This window comes from Podarcis gaigeae (assembly GCF_964106915.1).
Source record: "Podarcis gaigeae genome assembly, chromosome: 7".
Taxonomy (NCBI): domain Eukaryota; kingdom Metazoa; phylum Chordata; class Lepidosauria; order Squamata; family Lacertidae; genus Podarcis; species Podarcis gaigeae.
Genome location: NC_139683.1, coordinates 40,198,729 through 40,218,511, shown reverse-complemented (window position 1 = coordinate 40,218,511; position 19,783 = coordinate 40,198,729). Strand labels below are relative to the sequence as shown.

General features: G+C 43.4%; 1 protein-coding gene across 3 annotated transcripts in view; it reads left to right on the top strand.

The window, feature by feature from the left end:
• Positions 1-19,783, top strand: part of SNTG1 (syntrophin gamma 1) — a 231,328-nt gene that overhangs the window by 127,274 nt on the left and 84,271 nt on the right. For all 3 annotated transcript variants that reach the window (XM_083747840.1, XM_083747839.1, XM_083747841.1), the window contains 3 exons: positions 774-831; positions 2,406-2,449; positions 2,562-2,603. In XM_083747840.1, the coding sequence (XP_083603966.1) occupies positions 774-831; positions 2,406-2,449; positions 2,562-2,603 (144 nt within the window). The remainder of the gene's footprint in view (positions 1-773; positions 832-2,405; positions 2,450-2,561; positions 2,604-19,783) is intronic.

The following is a 19,783-nucleotide window of genomic DNA, read 5'->3' as shown; positions in this document are numbered from 1 at the left end:
GAAGAATATGAAATCTGACATTAACATTGATGTTTCAGAATTGCTTCTAGGATAAGAAAGCATAAGGACCAAAACTATGCTTAATCATATTTAGTTGAAGAGTTTGTGAGTTTTTTTATTCTGTTTATTTTTCTATATAAAAAACCCAGCACAGAAACTGAGCAGCTTATTTTGATTTCCACTTCCATTCCTCCCCCGCTTTTAAGGACAACCTGTTACTTTTCTTAGAATTCTCCTTTTCATCTCTTATTTCTTATTCATTTTCCTACTGACTTTTTGTGCTATGTTACAATGAGAAAAAGAAAATGGAAAGCAGCAAAGAAAACCTTCACATTCATTTTAATCAAATGTCCAATATTCTTGCTTTCTATTGTATGGCTTTGTTTATCTGTTCCTTGTCAGCACGACAAAATTATCACAGCATGGCTACTGTTTCAGAACTGGGCCTATTTTTCTTATTATAAAGTGGACTCCATATGGTAATCTCTGGAGAATCTGGGGAACCTGCAGTGAGTTTGCTTTCTTTTGTCAACAGTTCCACATTGTTCCGTTCACACCCCGGTCTGCTGATGCTTCCAACAGACTTTTTCTCTCTCCCTAACAATGGAGCTGATTGCATTCATATGCCTATTATTAAACAGAATTGTGAAACAGAAAATCTTTACCCCTTTGAATAAAACAAACTTAAAATGAAGTAAAAACTTCAAAAAAATGTAATAATATTTATAAACTGACAACAGGCTCAGTAAAATGTGGTTATTTTCATCTCATAGGGCGGAGCGGAGCATAATATTCCAGTGGTTGTTTCCAAAATTTCAAAAGAACAACGAGGTAAGTATCGGTGCCAGGCTATTTGCTCAGGGGATCCAGCAAAGCATCACCAGGTTTATACATTTCAGACTGGGGAGGAATAACTGAATAGTTAAGAAAAAAATTGAAATCTGGGCCATAAATGTGCATGGCAGGATATTTTTAAGGAACATATGAAGCTGCTTCATGCTGGGTTAAATCCATTGGTTCATCTAGTTCGGTATTGATTACAGTGGCAGAGCAAGCCAATTGGGCGCCTGGGGCAGCATGCGTACCCTGCGCCCAGGGGCGTGGCGAGCCAGGGCATGATGCCCCGTGGGGCCTCTGAGGCGTCTGTCAGCCTCCTCCCACTCAGTTGCCCTACAGCTGCGGAGGAGGTGGCAGGCAGACCATTTGGGGCAGTGGGAGCCTGTGGGCGCCCAAGCCACCGCGTCACTCCCAGGAGAGAGTGCCACCCGGCATTTTGTCACCCACCTCAGTGGTGACACCCAGGGCTGACTGCCCCCACCGCCCCCCTTCATCCACCCCTGATTGTTTACAGTAACAGGAAGCAGCCGTCCAGGATTTCAGACAGGGTCCTCTCCCTGCCATATGTGGAAATGCTGGTGACACAAGGCAGATGCGGGGAGCACTGGGCCTGCAACCCTTCCTCACACTTTGCACATTTAAAGTAAAATAGAATTTCCTTTGTGAATTTTAGGCTCACATGCTTTAAAACCCACTTCAATACAAGCCTAATTATTGTCCCTGAACCATTTTATATGTACAGCACAGATTATTGTAGCTGTGGTGCGCGTGCAGTGTGCCAAGCATTCCCAAAATGCACGAGAAGCTTCTGTTTTCATGGAGCGCCATCTGCACAACAAAACACCCCAGAAGCCTCGGGTGCACTAATATGTATCCAATTAGCTTTCAGTCAAGTTGTGCATAAGGTTGAGGAGGAGGTGGACTGTGGCCAGCAAGAGCAAATTCCATAGCAGTTCCCTTCTTTGGCTAGAGTTATGAGGCTGAATGCACATCACAGACTAATGTGCAAATTGGAACCTAGCTGTCCATCTGAGTTTGCACTTCTGTGAGAGTTGTGATGCTCTTCTTAGCTACCCCCCCCCCAAAAAAAAATGCATTTAAAATGTTTAGTTTGAGATCAGAGGTTTATATTTAAATGTCTTTTGGGCAGAATTTTTTAAAGCACAGAAACGGGATAGAAAATGACCGGGTCAAGAAATAGATATGTCGATCTCTAGCAGAATCCCTGCAAAATGTCACTCAGATCACAAGATCCACTGCAGCCTTTAAGCCTGATAACTGTATTTAGAAACAAGAGCTGCAGCTGTTCTTTACATTTTCAGGGTTCAAGACTAGAAACATGTCCTAGATGCAAAAGGGGAAATAAATTTCCTCAATAATACTTTCAGAAAATATTAATTATCTATGTAAATGTGAAATATGAAACCTGTCATGGATTTGTTTTCTTTTGTCACCTATTTCTCATTGTCCTGCTCACATCCTGCTCCACTGATGCAGCTAATGGAAAAATAGAGAGGAAAGGTTGAAATGAAAAGCACACCTTTCCTTTATTTTCTCTTTCTTTTTAGCGGAACTCTCAGGCTTGCTGTTCATAGGAGATGCAATTCTACAGGTAGGCAAACTCATTCACTTTTGCCAGGTTTTAGTCCCAAGTATAATGTGAAGTCTAACCTAAATGAAGCCAATGCTCAAAATTGTCTTTTCTTTTTTTTTAAACTCAACAGATTAATGGAATTAATGTAAGAAAATGCAGGCATGAAGAAGTGGTGAGCTTATACTCCTTTTCTAAAAACCATTGCGGTTCTTAATAAAAGTCAGCATAGCTGCACTTCTGTCACAGTGTTCATCGCTATGCTCTGTAAGTAAATCAATGATCCCAAGATTGCTAAATGATCTAACCTTTGAATATTGTAACTTTACCATAGAAATGGTTTACTGGCCTCAGTTGTGTTACAGCCTAAGGGAGCCTCTGGTTTCTTAGGATTTATAGGTCCTTTATTTCTGGTGTGCTGTGTGTACCTCCTTTAAGCAATACTATTATGTCTGGTTAAGCAGCGCTCCCTGTACATACCAGATGTGTGGAAAGCTCTCATGTATAAATAGAGAAGTGAGGGTCAGGGTACTGGGCCCACGCCCAACAGCCTGCACCCACACGTTGAGCACAGATGTCTACAGTGGAACCCCTTAATGTGAACAGCTCAGTATGGTTGAGGTGCCAGTGGAAGCACTTACCCCAGTGCAAATTTGTGTGTGGGTGTGGCTAATATGGATTGGGACTGTAGCATGGAGTAAGGAGTTAAATATCCTCCCCCCCCCCTTACAAGGTCTCAGTTTAGACTGAGCTTCCTCACACATCCTGTTTACTTTTTCAAAGTAGTTCACACAATTGCTAATTGCATGAATAGTTTCTCACTCAGTTTGGTCTGGGGAACCTGTGGCCATTGAAGTGTTTCTGGTCTACAATTCCCATGAGCGCCAGCCAGCATGACCAATAGTCAGAGATGATGGGAGTTGTAGTCTAGCCACATCTGGAGGGCCACAGGTTCCCCAGCACTGCTCTAAAAGATAAGATGTCTTGCATAGTTGAGTGATTTAAGAATGCTTTGAAGATGTAAATTCAAGGGAATTATAGCTCTTTTAAAAATAAGAGTTATAGACTCTTACAAAATTGTGCATCAAACAGTAATGTAAAGGAGCTACTGATTTCCTAAAGAAACTCTTTTCTTTTTAATTGTATATTGCATTATATGAGGTTCAATAACGAATTAAGTTATTTTCCTAATCCCATTTCTTGGAGCTGTACTTCCTTTTTAGTTTTGTGCTTATTTCATATATAGCTCATCAACTTTCAGAGTCTGATTTGTTTGCAAAAGCAGCTTAATCCTTTGCTAGGCTTCTGTATACTAAAACTGAGATTTTTATTTACTGTGTCTTCGAGCCTTGGTGTTCCAGCAGTGATCAGATTACTTTAGTCAGTAGTTAAACTAATGCAGAAAATCTCTCTGTGGGAGCAAAATGAGATATTGGGGCTTCAGGAAAAGGTTTGGTTGTATTTTTGAGTGCAGTGCCATATAGCTATGCTAGTAAGTCATTGTTTTGTGTTCAGAGTCAATGAAGCAAGATATGAAATGTTTGTGAAATTATGCCGACACCCTTGTTAACCTGATTATGCTTTCTAGGATTACTATTTCTTTTCAGTTATAATTTGCACAGCCAGCCATGCTTATATTTTAGCACCTGACAAATGCTTAACCAAAACCTTAGACAGAGATGAAAAGTGGGTACTTGTTTGCAAACCTTCAGCCATAGAATCATAGAGTGGTAGACCCTGAGGATCATCTGGTCCAACCCTCTGTAATACATGACTGGATACTTTTATAGATGACTCTTCTCCTGCAACAATCAAAACAAAGCAGATATAAATGAATCAGTAATGACTGGACTGAGAAATGTCTTTAGAAAATTGAGAGGGGCACTTCAGTAAAAGCACTGTGGCAATATTCAAGGAACAGGACATCCTAAGCAGAATATTATGATTGAGCCCTCTACTCCTCCACTGTGGTGCTTATCAGATCCTGGAGCTATTCTTCTTCTCTCTTCTGTCTTCAACTAGGCAGCCATTCCTGTTCTATCTTACAGAGCTACAGAGCTCATGTCCTACACAGCCCAAATGCCCACTGCCCCATCTGGCATCTCTAATCTGTGGGCATCAAATTGTTCACCTCTGTGCCTGGCCCCAGATTCCCGTCACTTGCTGCTTCTGGCTTACCACAAGTGTTTCACATCTGGTATGTATACATTGCAGCAGCCTGCTTAGAGGTGAGTAGAAAGAGGCTCACCCCAAAATCAATTGGGATCCATTGAGTGACCCATTTGCTCTTCACTGGCTGCATTCACAACAGTTTATTCAATTCTCACAACATATCCTTAACTATTAAACTGAGCTTTCATGCAACACACACACACACACACACAAAACACTTTTGAAAGTATAGCAGAAAATACTTTAGTGCTCATTTCAGTGTTACTGGCTTCCAGGGGGAAAAAAACACCATTTGCAAAGAACACAGAAATGAGCGCTAAACTTGATCTAAGTCTTGTCGAAGCTTAAATATAATGCAGAAAATAACAGTTAGGAAAACAATGGGGAAATGGAATAAACTGTCTCGTGAATTGTGGGGGATTGGATGTATGCTTAGGCCAGGCATTGAATGGGCTGGATTTCTCCATTTCCCATCTCATGTTCCCAATGGTGAATCCTTGCTTTGGCATTCCTTGATGAGCCACTGCCTGTGGTCCCTTTCCTGTTGCCTGACCATCACACCTTACCCTCCTATAGAAGCAAGCTGTCTTTCCTGTGTACCTGGTTCCTCAGGCTGGCCTGGCCTTGGGGGCGTGGGGAGATAAGTTGTTTCTAGCTGCTGCCCTAATATTGTTGCAAGATATTTCCCTAGTTAGTCATTTATGTTTATATATTAAAGCTGGGAATTTTTAAAGTGGTGGTAAAAGGAGAGGATGTGGTGACAGAACCATCATTTCTCTGTAGAAGGCCCATATGCATTTGTTATTATCTACAGTTAGAAAGATCTCAGGTATTTGGGCTGAAAGAGGCTGTGATAGATCTTGCTGTGTGGCTCAGTCATGAAGGGATAGAATTACACACACACCAACGTTTTAAATCTTTCTTAAGTTATACAGATCCACATTTTTTTTCCTCCCACAATGAGTTCATGTCACTGCTCAACTCCCACCTTCCTTGGTGCCTGAGACAAGCACCATGCGACTCAACAGACAGGCTAGCCTGTGGCCATAGTCACCTCCTTCCTGGGAAACAAACACATTTTGCTCCCTTTCATGTATTATCCCGGAGCTCTGCTGTTTGTGAGTTCAAAGAAAAGTGCATGAAAGAAAAACAAACAAAACCTAATTATAAATCTGGTGCAAACAGATATTTGATGCACACAAAGGCAGGTCATCTCATTGCCTCTCTGTCTTAATTTCCCTGTCCAAGAGAGCTTTGGCCCATATCTAATGAGTGTATGTTAAAATGGAAAGTGCTGTTGTTTGGAGTGCTTCACAAGCTGTTGTTTTCAGTTCTTCACAGAATATGAACTTTCCCCAAGTACGGTATGTTAAATTGATGGCAATGCAAAAATATGCTGTGTTTTAATGTGCTGTATTAGTATCAAATGCAAAGTTTTGTGGACTTCTTTTTTTTTTTTTTAAGCTTCTAATGCCTTGAAACTTCTTGTCACATTTAGAGAGGATCCTCAGTCCACATCTACACAGTATATTTACTTATAGGCAGTGCTTTTTTTCTGGGGGTATGCAGGGGCATGCATACCCCTAAACATTTTGTGAATCTAAGTTTGGCCTCATTGAGGCGCAGTATTTCAATATGAGTAGGAAAATGAGAGTACCCCTAAACATTTTTTTCTAAGAAAAAAACGCTGCTTATAGGCAAAGACTGTTTCTTAGGGCCAAATCAGACTTGATGTCAGCTAATTGTGTTATTATTACTATTAGGATTTCATTGGGGTTTCTTTTGCTTTACCATTTATTTAGAAGATTTATAAACCTTTTGAGAAAACAACAAGAAGAAAGTGGTGCACAAATGAAACTGGAGATAAAACACAGCTGTGTCCAATTAAAAACAAATATACAAAAAACCATCACAATTAAAAGCAAGTGTGTGTATGTATATCTATATATAAACATGCACACGCACAAACAAATATACAAAGATAAAATCATTAAAACTTTTAAAACAGGTATGGGTAACTAAATTATATATCTGGGTGGTCCTGCTGAAATAAGTTATTAGCAGGTGTCTAAAACAGAATTTTGAGGGTGCCTGCCTAATGTCAATAGGCCGAGCATTCCAAAGTGCTGGTGCTGCACTTTGCAACCTCTGGCAAATGTGGAACAGGCACTGTGTGGCACTTGTAAAAGTGCAAGTCACACAAAGCCTTCAAATAGGCTTCTGTGGGGCAAGGTAACACACTAAGTTAACTGGTCTCAAGCCCCATGAGGCTGAATTTTGTGGAAGTGGTCTTCTGCTGCCTTCACCCAGATCCTCCAATTGTCCCTATTTTCCAGGGATGTCCCTGGTTTAGAGAAGCTTTCCTGGTTTCTGATTCGATCCCGGAATTTCCCACTTTTCTTAGGATGTCCCTATTTTCATTGGAGAAATGTTGGAGGCTATGGAGTTACCTAACCCCCAAGCTGTCTGAAGGAAATCCTGTATAAGGAAGAGTTTTTAAAATGTTCAACGTTTAATTATGTTTTATATATGTTGTAATCTGCCCAGAAGGCTGGATCAATCCAATCAGATGTGTGGAGTATAAATAGTAACATTACTATTATAGAATGGGACGTCCTTGTTTTCATAGGAGAAATGTTGGAGGGTATGTTCACCCAGTGAAACAATCTTTAATATTCTTTTTTTTAAAAAAAGAGACTTGTCTTCTGTAAATTGTGCAATGTAATTTTACCCTGCCATCAATTTAACAGACTTTGGTAAAGGTTTGTCCCTCCCTGTGGAGATAACAACAGGGTTTGGCTTTTTGAGGGATTTGAGGGATTTAGATTGCAGAAGGAGCATGGAAGGAAATGGTTAAGATCATCTCTCAGAGTATCACTCCCCCCAGTTAGCAAGGCAGTCCTTTAGGAGCTGCTAAGTACTAAAATGAAAATCATTGTGCCTAGTTTGGCCTTTAATTGCTGCCACTGGCCTATTTTTGAGACAAGCAATCTTGGATACCGAGTCCTAAAATAGGCTTTTTTCAAGGAAGCATTTAACCAACCACTTTAGCTAGTCTCTTTTGTAAAATATGAGTGAAAAACTGATACCCACAGAGAGACTTCCTATTAGACAGAAAAAGCAGGCAGAAATAGCATAAGAAGGGCAAAATAAATAGGTTTGGACAAGTTTGGCCTTTCTTCAATCATTGGCTAAGTTCTCAAAACCTGTTTCCAAAAGCCCTTTGTTTGGGCCACTTAGCAGTACTGGAGGGCTGCTTGGGTCAGAGCCTGTTGGATCAGGCCAGTGGCCCATCTAGTCCAGCACCCTGTTCTCACAGTGGCCAACCAGATGCCTATGAGAAGCACAAAACTGGACCTGAGCAGAATAGCACTCTTACTGACTTGGGATTCCCAGCAATTGGTATTCAGAGGCATGAATTACCGTATTTTTCGCTCTATAAGATGCACCAGACCATAAGGCGCACCTAGTTTTTGGAGGAGGAAAACAAGAAAAAAAATATTCTGAATCTCAGAAGCCAGAACAGCAAGAGGGATCGCTGCGCAATGAAAGCAGCAATCCCTCCTGCTGTTCTGGCTTCTGGGATAGCTGCGCAGCCTGCATTATCTCCATAAGACGCACACACATTTCCCCTTACTTTTAAGGAGGGGAAAAGTGAGTCTTATAGAGCAAAAAATACGGTATTTCATATCTCCAGAGCATGTGTCTCTTGTAAAGCTATAAGGCAGAGCCAGCCCAGAGAGAGGTGGGGAGAGAGAGAAGGTGAGAGGGGTAGAGGGTACTACTGGTCCACTTTACTCTCAAACCAAAAGGATCCCACATTTTTAAAGTTTCAGCTGCATCTGGGCAAATCATGAATGAGCTGAATCACACACCCCTGATAAGTAATAAGTGAATTAATATCTATGTATGTACAAACACCATCTGTTGTGTGTGCCAGACTTAGATAACATATTGGAAATTTAACATATCCACACACTAACCACCAGCATAGATAAATATATACATTTTATATTTGTATTATGTGGATAATGATAAAATTGCAGACCCTCTGATTGTCCCTATTTTCCAGGGATGTCCCTGATTTAGAACGGCTGTCTCAGTTTCTGATTTGATCCTAGAATGTCCCATTTTTCCTTAGAATGTCCCTATTTTCATTGGAGAAATGTTGGAGGGTATGGAAATGCATTATAATTGTTATCACTTCAGCTCTAGGTTCCTGTACAACTGAACTTCTCAATACTGTGTTTTTACCTGTCTGTACTTGTCATAACTGATTTGTAGCCAATACTGCTACTCAGAGTAGACCCATTGAAATTAATGAACACAGCTAACTTGGGTCTACTTGAGTAAAACCTAGTTGGATGCAACCCATTATGCTGCAGAACACTCTGGGATCACAAAATGAATGAAGGGCAGACTAAAAATAGACATATTAAACAAACAATAATAAACAAGCAATTAAGACTCACTGCTCAGTAGAGGTTGTTGATAAACTGCCAAGATGAGGGCTGAGCCAAATGATCACTAGAAAAACCTTTGGGGCAAAATGCCCCCCCCCCCTGCCCCCAAATCATGCCACCTTCTTTTATGACTATCATTTTCCTTCTCCTCGGGCATCATGTTATCATCTCCCTTGCTGTCTGATTCTAACTAGCCAGTGATCATGTAGCCATGGAGGTATCATGCCACCCTGTGACCATGCAGTGAAGAGGGTGAAAATTACCAAGATATTCAGGCAACTAGGTGGAACACTTCTGTTCTGGCAGTGTACTTTGTGGGTCAACAATAAAACTGTCACTGTTCAAGTGTGCTAAGAAAGGAAGTACACTCCTTAGCCAGAAGCACATTCTCCTTTGTCCTGTGCTGTAGAAGATTCATTGTCTGCCGTTACCTTTGAGCACTGGAAGAGAGAATGTGTTACCTAGACAACATAGGAATATGCTTCCTTCCACATGTAGCTCTAGATTTTGGGCTGTCTGAGTAATTGCAAGGCCCGGTAAAATCTTGCAAAGCCCCAGATCTTCCTGAATGTACTCTATGGGCTGTTGCACCCTGCAGGCATTGCAGTGAGTAGCAGAAAGCTCCTGATTTCAAATGTGCACTCAGTCTCCTTATTCAGCCTATCATTTTTTCACAGCCATGGGTGTGTTTGTCAACAGAGTGCCTAAGTCTGAAGTCAACTTCTGATTTCACCTTGAGCATAATTCCAAAAGTAGTGGGGGTAGGATATTATCTGAGCAGAGCTAATGCCAGTATTGTGTGATTGTTGCAAGATTGGTACTAACTGCAGTTTTCCACCCACTAATTCATGTCAATAAGCAAATTATAATAATTACCAGCAACTAAATGACCAAATTATGACTGACCTAGTGGTGTATTGTAAACAAGATGTACTTTAATAATGGTTTTTCTGAACTGTATTGCTAAGTACCTATTTTCTCAAAAGATTGGGAGGGGGGCTTTTGAAAGGAAGGGTCAAATTGTAATAGTGTGGAAGAGTGCAAATAGATACTTGGCAATTTTGTTTTATCACAGTTTTATCATTTTGTCAACTATGATTGGAACAATATTTGACCTGCTCTCTTCTGAGTCTAGCATGAAAAAGGAAAGCTATAATTATCAGGTGGTAGTTTTGCAAGGTAGGCAACAATCTGTTTTCCTTGTGACCCAGTTTCCACTGATGTTCAGTACCATCCTCTTTGTTATTCACCACTTCTCACCCTCAGAGGCTCCTAAGAGCACCAAAAGTACCTTGGAAGCCAAATGCCTTACAACTTGAACGTTTTGGCTCCCAAACGACGCAAACCCAGAAGTGAGTTTGTGAACGTTTTTCAGAAGCTGAATGTCTGACACGGCTTCCACGGTTTCTGATTGAGTGCAGGAAGCTCCTGCAGCCAATTGGAAGCCGTGCCTTGCTTATTGAATGTTTTTGGAAGTTGAACGGACTTCCAGAATGGATTCTGTTCAACAAACAGGGTACGTCTGTATCCTTTTTCTTCAGAGTACATTGGGTGGGACAATTGCGTGTTGAGTCCCACAGTGCCACCCCCCAAAAATTCACACTTCACACTTCAATTTTTGTTTAGGTTTTTGGCATAATTTTGGCCACAACTTTATTTCAATACAAAAAATGTGAGTGGTTGCTTAGGCATTGGTTTGACTATCTGTCCTTGCCCCCAAAGGACAGAGCTGGTCCCTTCCGGACACCACCGGAAGCCAGAGGACAGAGCTGGTCCCTTCCGGACACCACCGGAAGCCAGCATGGGAAACAAGTATTGGGAGAGAAATGAGGCCGGGAATCAGTCCAACACTTCTCACCCTCATGTTCCGGTGGGGCTTGCACGGCCCAAGTCCGGCACCACGGACAAGGACGAAAGAATGGCAAGCCCCTGGATTCCTTTAACGGAATTCCCTTTCCGCATCATTTGGAGGGATAGGCACTTACCCCTCCAAGAACCAATTAACCAATGCCTAACCGCCAAGGAGCACTCCAGCTCACCGCCAAACCACTCACAGCCCCAGCCAAGACCTCAGCTTGGACACCACCGCACCTAGCCATGCCTCATTACCAGAAGCAGAGGTGCACGCCATCAACTCGGAAAAAGGATGGCTTCTGAGAAGAAATCTCAGAATGAAAAATCACATCTCCGCCCAGCTCCGTGATCTTCGACACTGCGGAGTTAATGCGTTTTCTGGCTCTCTCCGTGGCGGCTGGGCAACGACTGCCCCTCCAAGCACACCGTTGTAGCAGCCTTGACCAAAAAATTTTAGCTGTTGGCACCATTGCCCGCAGCGTCTCCAAGTCAGACAAAATTGCAGCACGCAGGAAAAAACAGTCCATATAAACTAGGTCATTCTCACCCAGCTGCACCACAATGGCCGATGGGGGTCCTTCCCATAGCAACTGCCTCCGAATCCGAGGCAGGAGCTCCGACCAGTTTCAGGATGGGAAATCACATCTCCACCCAACTCAAAAAGGTGCACGGCATCAGATCTGAAAAAGGATGCAGCCTGAAAAAGAATCTCAGGATGGGAAATCACATCTCCCCCCAGCTCAAAATCTTTTTAGACACAGCAGAATTGATGCGCTTCCTGACCCTTTCAGTGGCAGCTGGGCAACGACTACCCTTCCAAACACGTCGTTGCAAAAGCTTTGACCAAAATATTTTTGCTGTCGGCACCACTGCCCGCAGCTCCTCCAGGTCACCCAAAATTGCAGCACGTAGTGAAAAAAACAGTCCATGGAAACCAGGTCGTTCTCACCCAGCTGCACCCCAACAGCAGTGGGCGGCCCTTCCAGCAGCACCTGCCTCCGAATCAGCGGCAGGAATTCTGGCCGGCTCATTCCCAGTCTGGACAGCCAAGGCAACTGCACATGTGGAGGAAGGCCGAGACCCGGTCCCAATTCGGACTGCCGTGCACTGATGCCAGCTCAATGCATGATGCTGTGCCCCACCATCCAAATGCGGACAGCTGCTACACCTAAGATAAAACAAGCAAAACTGTAAGACACCAATAATGTTAACGAACATAACCTTTGCATGCATTCGATTTCCAACAACCTGTATTTTATTTCCACTGCCTTATTAACACGCTTTCCAGCCTTCTCGGTGCTAGTTTGTCTAGGCATTGGTTCACGACTAGCTGCACCTGACCTCAGCAGGGCAGCACTGACGACTGGGCCCCACCATATCGTCAGTACCAGCAAACATTGTGGGGGAGCAAAGAATCCCAAGGCAATCGCATCCCGCCAGGTGTCGTTCCCCTTAGGGGAAAGATGCAGCCCATCTGCCCTAAAGACGGCAACAGCCTTGAAGAAAATAGCAGGGTGCAATATTACAGAGCCACCTAAAGCAAGGACCTATTTTATTTTATTTGTTATTTTATTTTATTTTATTTATTCTATTGTCCACTGCCTTATTAACATGCTTTCTGGCCTGCTCAATGGTAGTTTGTCTAGGCATTGGTTCCCGACTAGCGAATCCTTGGATTCCCTTAATGGAATATATTTGCGCATTGGAGGGGACAGGTGCTCCAACCCCCCCCCCCCCTCCAGACCACCTTGAACCAATGCCTTAAATTATTATGAGTCCAGGGAGAGCTGCCATCAACTCAATCCAAGTCCTCTTGCATGCAGGAATGCAAACTCATGCTGGAGGAAGATGGCAAAATCATTCTCGCCCAGCTGTACCACCAGCACTGCGGGAGGACCTGCACAGGTCACACTCGACCACACCAAAGGAAGGATCTCCTCCCAAAGCATTCCCCATCTGGAAATCCAGTATATGTTCACATGGGCAGGAAGACTGAGATGGCACCCCAGTCCAGACTCGTCAGCGCGCTTGCCAGCCCAGTGTACAATGCTGTGGCCCAAATGTGCACAGCTGCTCCTATGGAAAAAAGGAAATAACAGACAAGCATCAGCACAGACATCTATTGACACTTCTTGATATAACCCTTGTCAGCGTCAGACTTCCAATGACCCGTATTCACAATCCTGTCTACTGACAGGCCCCCAGTGTGCGGCCTTTGCAGCAGCACCTAATCGTAAGGAATGAGGCGTGTTCAGCGGTAAGCAAGCCGCAGGCCGTAATAACTGGTGCACAACGTAAGCACATTGATGCCTGGCTAACGGGAACCCATTTTCATGCACTAGGAGCGGGCCAGCCCCCAGGGAATGAAAAGCCAAATATTCTGTTATCCATAACCGGGCAAGGGACCTCCTCACCTGTGGCGGGAAGCCTGATTGTGGCACTCCTGCCCACTAAGTCCGTTTTTGAGTTCCCGACTCTAATGACAAGCTCCAAAGGATAAGAAAAAGTCCTGAAGCAATAAGCCTCCAGACTCTCAGCCCCGTGCTGGCACCAACAACCATTTTCCCAACCCTCAGTGCGAAAATGCAATGGACTACTGAAAGGAGTCTCGCCTTGATCTTTAACCAGCAGACAAGTTTTAACTTGTTGCAGATACTGCATAGGTAAAAATTGACCAAATTCCTGCCCGCTGTCCTATGAGATTGAAGCCTATTCCAACCTTTCAAGGCCCTGCGCACTACAAACCTTATACAAGGGTCTCTGAAAATTAAAGCTTCAATGTAACAGACATTGCAGCGGACTGAATTCTGAAAGTTATAACAGCGCGCCCAATCTGCAGCAGGTGGACCAAATACTGCAGGATATGCTCAGAGGATGGGGGCCAATTCATCTGAAGGGCCGAGGACTGCCAGCTTAAGGCTAAGAAATCCATCCAGGCCTTCCCATAAGAGCTAAAAGCAGAAGGGGAATTGGAAGCTGCTGCTCTCTGTAATTACTAATTGTTGTCAAAATGCCACAGGTGGTCTGGAAAAATCTGGCAACAGCTGAGTCTGGAGCCCAGGATCTGAAGCGCTTCATCTGAAAATGGGATAGAGTATCAGCAACATCATTAGAGGATCCCGTAATTTTGGAGAGTAGAGAGCACAATTAAACCTTAAGTGGCGCAGCTCGAAAGCGTGAGCGGAGGGGCAGAGAATCTGCTGTAGCGTGAGGACTGTTTTGCCAAGACGCTCACCACTACCTGGTTATCAGACCAAAAGCAGATCCGATGGTCACTGAACTCCTCGGGCCACATGTGAACTGCTACTACAATGGGGAAAAACTCAAGAAAAGTTATGTCACATGATTGCCTCACCACACCGGGCTTGAGGCCATAGCTTTGCACACCATCAGCCCCTGAAATAAAACCAAAGGGCAAAGATCCAGCAGCACCAGCATGAACCTGAAAATCCCTGTGCGGGTTCAAGGTATCCTACCCTGGCGCACTACTATTGCATACATTCAGGAATTGCTACCATCGCCTGATATCTGCCTTCACCACACTTGGTAGGCGTACACAAAGGTAAGGGGACCTCAGGCCGCAGGCAGCCTGGCCTAGTGGGAAGATTAATTAAGTGACCCAGCAAGATCGGATCTGATGAAGCATCACTTGCTACAGAGGAAGTATTACAAAATAACTTCCTTCAAGGCAGACAGCTTCTCCATAGGCAAGTGGTTTGTTTTAGCAACGATATCCAACTGGATCCCTAAATAAAATGGGAATATGGGCAAAAGGTATTGAGCTATTGCTTGCCAGCTTCCAGCCCCCACTTGGGCAGGGGGCATCTTGTGCTGCCATCATGAAATGTAAATTTACAGGGCCGACGCTGGCCAGAACCCCTAAAGAAGTCCTGACAAAGCTGCCGCCGAGCCAGCTTCCTTTTCCGACACACGCTCTGTGCAATGCAACTACACATTCCATGCAATGCAACTACACACTCCGTGCAATGCACACACAAACCCTCCAAGCAAATGCAACTACACACTCCGTTCAATGCAACTACACACTCCGTGCAATGCAACTACACACTCCCTACAATGCAAAAAACACGCTCTGTGCAATGCAACTACACATTCCATGCAATGCACAAACAAACCCTCCGTGCAATGCAACTATACTCTCCGTTCAATGCAACTACACTCTATGCTATGCAACTACACACTCCGTGCAATGCAACTACACACTCTGTGCAATGCACACTCCGTGCAATGCAAAAAACACACTCTGTGCAATGCAACTACACCCTCCATGCAATGCACACATTCCATGAAATGCACACACACACACACCGTGCAATGCAACCGCACCTTCCGTACAATGCAACCGCACCTTCCGTGCAATGCAACAACACACTCTGTGCCATGTAACCACACACTCCGTGCAATGCACACACACCCTCCGTGCAATGCAACTGCAAATCTCTCATGCAATGCAATACAATTGCAGCCCGTGCAGCGCCGTGCCCTGCAACGCACAGAGCAAACTGCAATGCAGCCACACAAAGGTGCTTTCTCCCACTTGCATATTGCAAACGTGGCGCCCGTTACATCCCTCGCAGTGAGGTAACCACCAAAAGGACCTAAGTGTCCAGGTAGAGCAATGGGGGAGCATGCAGCTGTCCCAAACAGGGACCAATCCTGCAACCTAGGCATTACCGGCACTATGCGCTGACCCAGTGAAACCATGCTTCGTGGTCAACATGGGGACACTATTCAGGCCGGAAACACTTCCAGGCCATTGAATTCTAGGGCAAAGCCCAAGTATCACCTTCTAGGCCAGGCATAAATGTTTCCAGTGAAATAGCAGAGTTAAGGTAGCCCACAGCTTGTCCAGGTACCCCTGCTAGCCCTATTTAGGGGGAAGCACCCCTTCAAGAAACCCAAAGTTCTTTTATCACAAATGGGCAAAACTACCCAGCAACAGAATAGCCCAAAAGGAGCAGTTAGTTTTGTTTTAAGAGTGGCTAAGAGGGGGATATGAACCCTGTCTCCCAGGTCCTAGTCCTACACTTTAGCCACTAAGCCACAATGGCTTGTCTCTAAAATGGCAGACACCACTAACAGGGCAAAAAAACAAACAAACCAAAAAACTTAAAGAAAGTAAACTTGCTCAGAAACGGCATAGTTTAAGAGCATATACAGAGTGCTCGTAGTCCTTGGAGGCACAGAGAGCCTCTGGGGCCCTCTGTCTGCCTCAGATATACATTAGCAGCAACTGGGCCTGCAAGCAGATACATTCCTATAGCTAGAATGAGTCACGTCAGAGACTTAACAATTAACTGCTACCTGTAGCAGACTTAGGCTTGGAAGTTAATGTGCAGGCCGAATAGGCCTCCCTGTTTCTGCTCTTGAGAATCTTAGTCTCATAGCAATATTAAAGGAAACCAAATTAGTGCTCCCACCCAAGGCTAGCTTAAAATTTGGCCAACAGCGCTGCACACACTCAAAATAAAGCCAACCTATGGGGATACTATAAACGAAAGTGATTCCAGCTAAGCTGGGAACAGCCCTGACTAGCCCCACAATTTCAACCAGAGAAATGGGGGAAACTTTTTGCAAAAGAAAGCCCCTAACGGGGGCTCTTTCCCTATTGGGAAAAGCAAGCCACAGATACAGGGAGAATCTTCCCACAGGGCAGGGTAAGGGGTGGGGTGGGAAATCGAACAGGAAAAAGGGGGAATTAAATTATTTAAGGGACTAAAGAGGATTAAAAGAAAGGGGAAATAAAGAAATGTAACCAGACAAGGAGAAGATTGTCCAAGTGCTCCACGTGATCCATTGCAAAACAGCCAAGAGGACTTCCCAACGTCTGGCTCCTATATTTATAGATTCTGACCCCTCCTCCGAATTGGCAACACTCAAAAATCCCCAGCAACCCAATTAACCCTTTACAGGTTTGGGTTCCCAAATTTGCCTAGTCATAACACAGTGGCCTGTTCCCCCAACCGCAACACGTGCTCTCTGTTAGGGAGAACACGCTTTGCTGCAAGAGCACAGACACCCTTCTCATCATTGGACTGCTTCTAGGGCCTTGTCCTTTATCCTGTTCACTTTCCTTATGTTCCACTAATTTCCTGACTCCAAAGTTTCTTTCTCTCTCTCTCTCTCTCTCTATGTATATATATATATATACTTGTTCTAAGCATGAGGGCTCCCCTCGTCAAATCTCTCTTTTTACATTTCTTTGGATGTTGCTTTAGAGAGTGCTCCCTCTTATCTCTGTTCCCCTAAGCTGCTCATTCTGCATAAACCTGTTTAGCAGCTTTTTAGTTTCATCTCTTAACAGCAAATAAAACAGATTCTGTTTTTCAATACTATTTAGTTATGGCCTGTTCAAAACAGAATTTCCACACAACTGTGATCTTGTGTTTCACTTTGCTCTTCCAAACAAGTGTCTGGTGCTTCCAGAAGGGAGATTGGCAAGCCTGGGCTTGTTCTTTAGCTCTTTTCAGGTTAACTTGAGCTGCAACAAAGGCCTGTCCTATGGTTTACAGTTGGTGGTTTGCCCAGGAGAGCTAAATCATGGACCTGAGGTCTGAGGACATGCTAAGGCAAACTATGCTTAGATCAGTGCAGACTAGCAGCAGAACAACTGGGGAGGATCAAACTGCTGTGATCTCCTCTTCCAAAGGTCATACACTTGCATGTTTGCCCTAAGCCATAGCTTGACATAGCTTGACTTGTAAACGAGGCCAGTGACACTTTAAATATCATGTTAGTGTTTCTTTTGTTGTTGATATTGCAGATTCGTGTCCAAGGGAGAAAGAGCCTTTCAGATATTTCCAGCTATAAAACCATGGCTATAATAGAAGTTGTACTCTGAATGTCAATTAACCACTGGCAAGAATGGATTTCTCTGGGATTATTGCCTAATTAGGAATATGAAATGGAAGTGAAGTAAAAGCTGCAATGGGACAAAATTAAAGATGAATTGTGATAAGCATTATCGTTTCCAATGCATTCAAGCCATCACCGTTACGCTCATCAGTGAACACCCTGAACAATTTAAGCTAGTTGCTTTCATTTTTTTTAGCACTGTGCTAGAATGCTGACCCAGTATTTTTTTTTTTCATTTTAGAGTTGTTTATCAACCTACAGATGTAAAATCATCTCACTTGCAAAGTATTTGGAGAAAATAGGGGAGCCCTTTGTTTTTAGAAAAATCTATGAAGCTCTCTCTGGGGGTGGGCTGTAGCTCAATAGCCTAGCATAATAACCTTTACAGGCAGAAGGCCCCATGTTCAATCCTTGGTATTTCCAAGGTGGGTCTGGGGGGGGGGGGGGAACCCTACCTGAAACACCTGAGGACTCATTGCCAGTCAGAGCAGAAAATACTGAGTTCGATGGACCAATGGGTTGTCTTGGTATAAGGCTCTTTCCTGTCATCCAAATATGAGAAAGAGTTCCCAAGAGCAAGCTCTTATTTTCAGTTCAGGTCTAGAGAATAAGATAGAGACACAAGAAGCTTCTGAGAAAGAGCAGATTAGATGACAGAAGATTCAGTAGCCGCAGGTATCCTATAAACCAATTTTCGATACCCTGGAGCCCATGACCAAACCAGCTGGAGCTGACTAATGTTGTAGTTGGAAAAAACATCAGCAGGGCACCAGGTTAGGGAAGATGCAATTGAAACAATGGAGTGTGTAACCTGTGCTGGATACTAATCTTAAATCAGGCTTAGCACCTGTTTTTTAAAGACATATTGTTGTGTATATGGGTTTTTTTTAGGTATGTATGGAGAAGAAAAATTAAGGCCTGTAGGTTGTGCCTAGCCTGCCCATGGCTTAACTTCAGTTTGCACTGCCCATGAAAGATAATTTCAGGGGAAATGGGGAAGCTGAACTATTATATAGGACTTTATTTCATTGCCTATCTATTCCTCTTGTTGGGAGCCTAATATTTTAGCGTAGGTTTCAGATTCTGCAAAATAGGGATGGGACAAAAATGTGTTTATATGTTTCCCTGTATTGCTGAATCAGTGGCATGGATGATCACAAAAAAATGTGTATGGGAGAAAGCAAAAACTACTTTCAGAGGTTTTACAAGTTATGTCTCACAGATGCAGTGCAATTATTCATCTGTGTATGAAAGGCTATCATTATGTGGATGGGCTGAAGCAGGCAAGAAAGGAAGTTTTCACATGGTTTGCAGGTGACAAGACTAATTTTGTCAGAGAAAGCATTTGCTGCAGTACAAAAATATCTTTCTCAACAGAGATTGGAGGCAGAGCAGCCTACGTACTAAGCTGAGAGAGCTGCAAGTATTGATCAAAAGCATTACTTCAAAAACAGATTTGTCAAAGGATTTTGTTTTATGCCACTGTCAAGGTTCTGGAGAGCTCAGCTAGTAGGGGGGAAAGCTTGCAAAAGTTCATTCAAGTTCTTTAAAAGATTTTCTTCTATCCATTTAGTTACCTTTCTTTTGCTAATAATATTTTTAGTATGCAAAAATGAATTTAAAATTATTTTTCAAGGGTGATTTATAAATAAAGCTGGGTAATAGAAATAAATCTGTCTAACAAATCCTATATTAAAAAGAGTGTGCCCAGCATCACTGTGTGTTCAGTAACATGTACTGAGGCTCATTTTTCAAGTGTGATCACACATAGGTCAGATACAAAGAACAAAGAAACCAATTTCCTTACTCCAAAGGGGTTTGCTAATCAACCATGCCAGCCCTGCCCATTCCATGAGGGGAGTTTAGGATAGAGAATGGAAGTCTGCTATTGAAAGAAATAAAAGAAAAATATTTTGAGAGCTTAAGCCATACTTTGGATCTCTCCTATAAAATCTGGAACCAGTGGCCAAAATAACAACAGCACAAACAC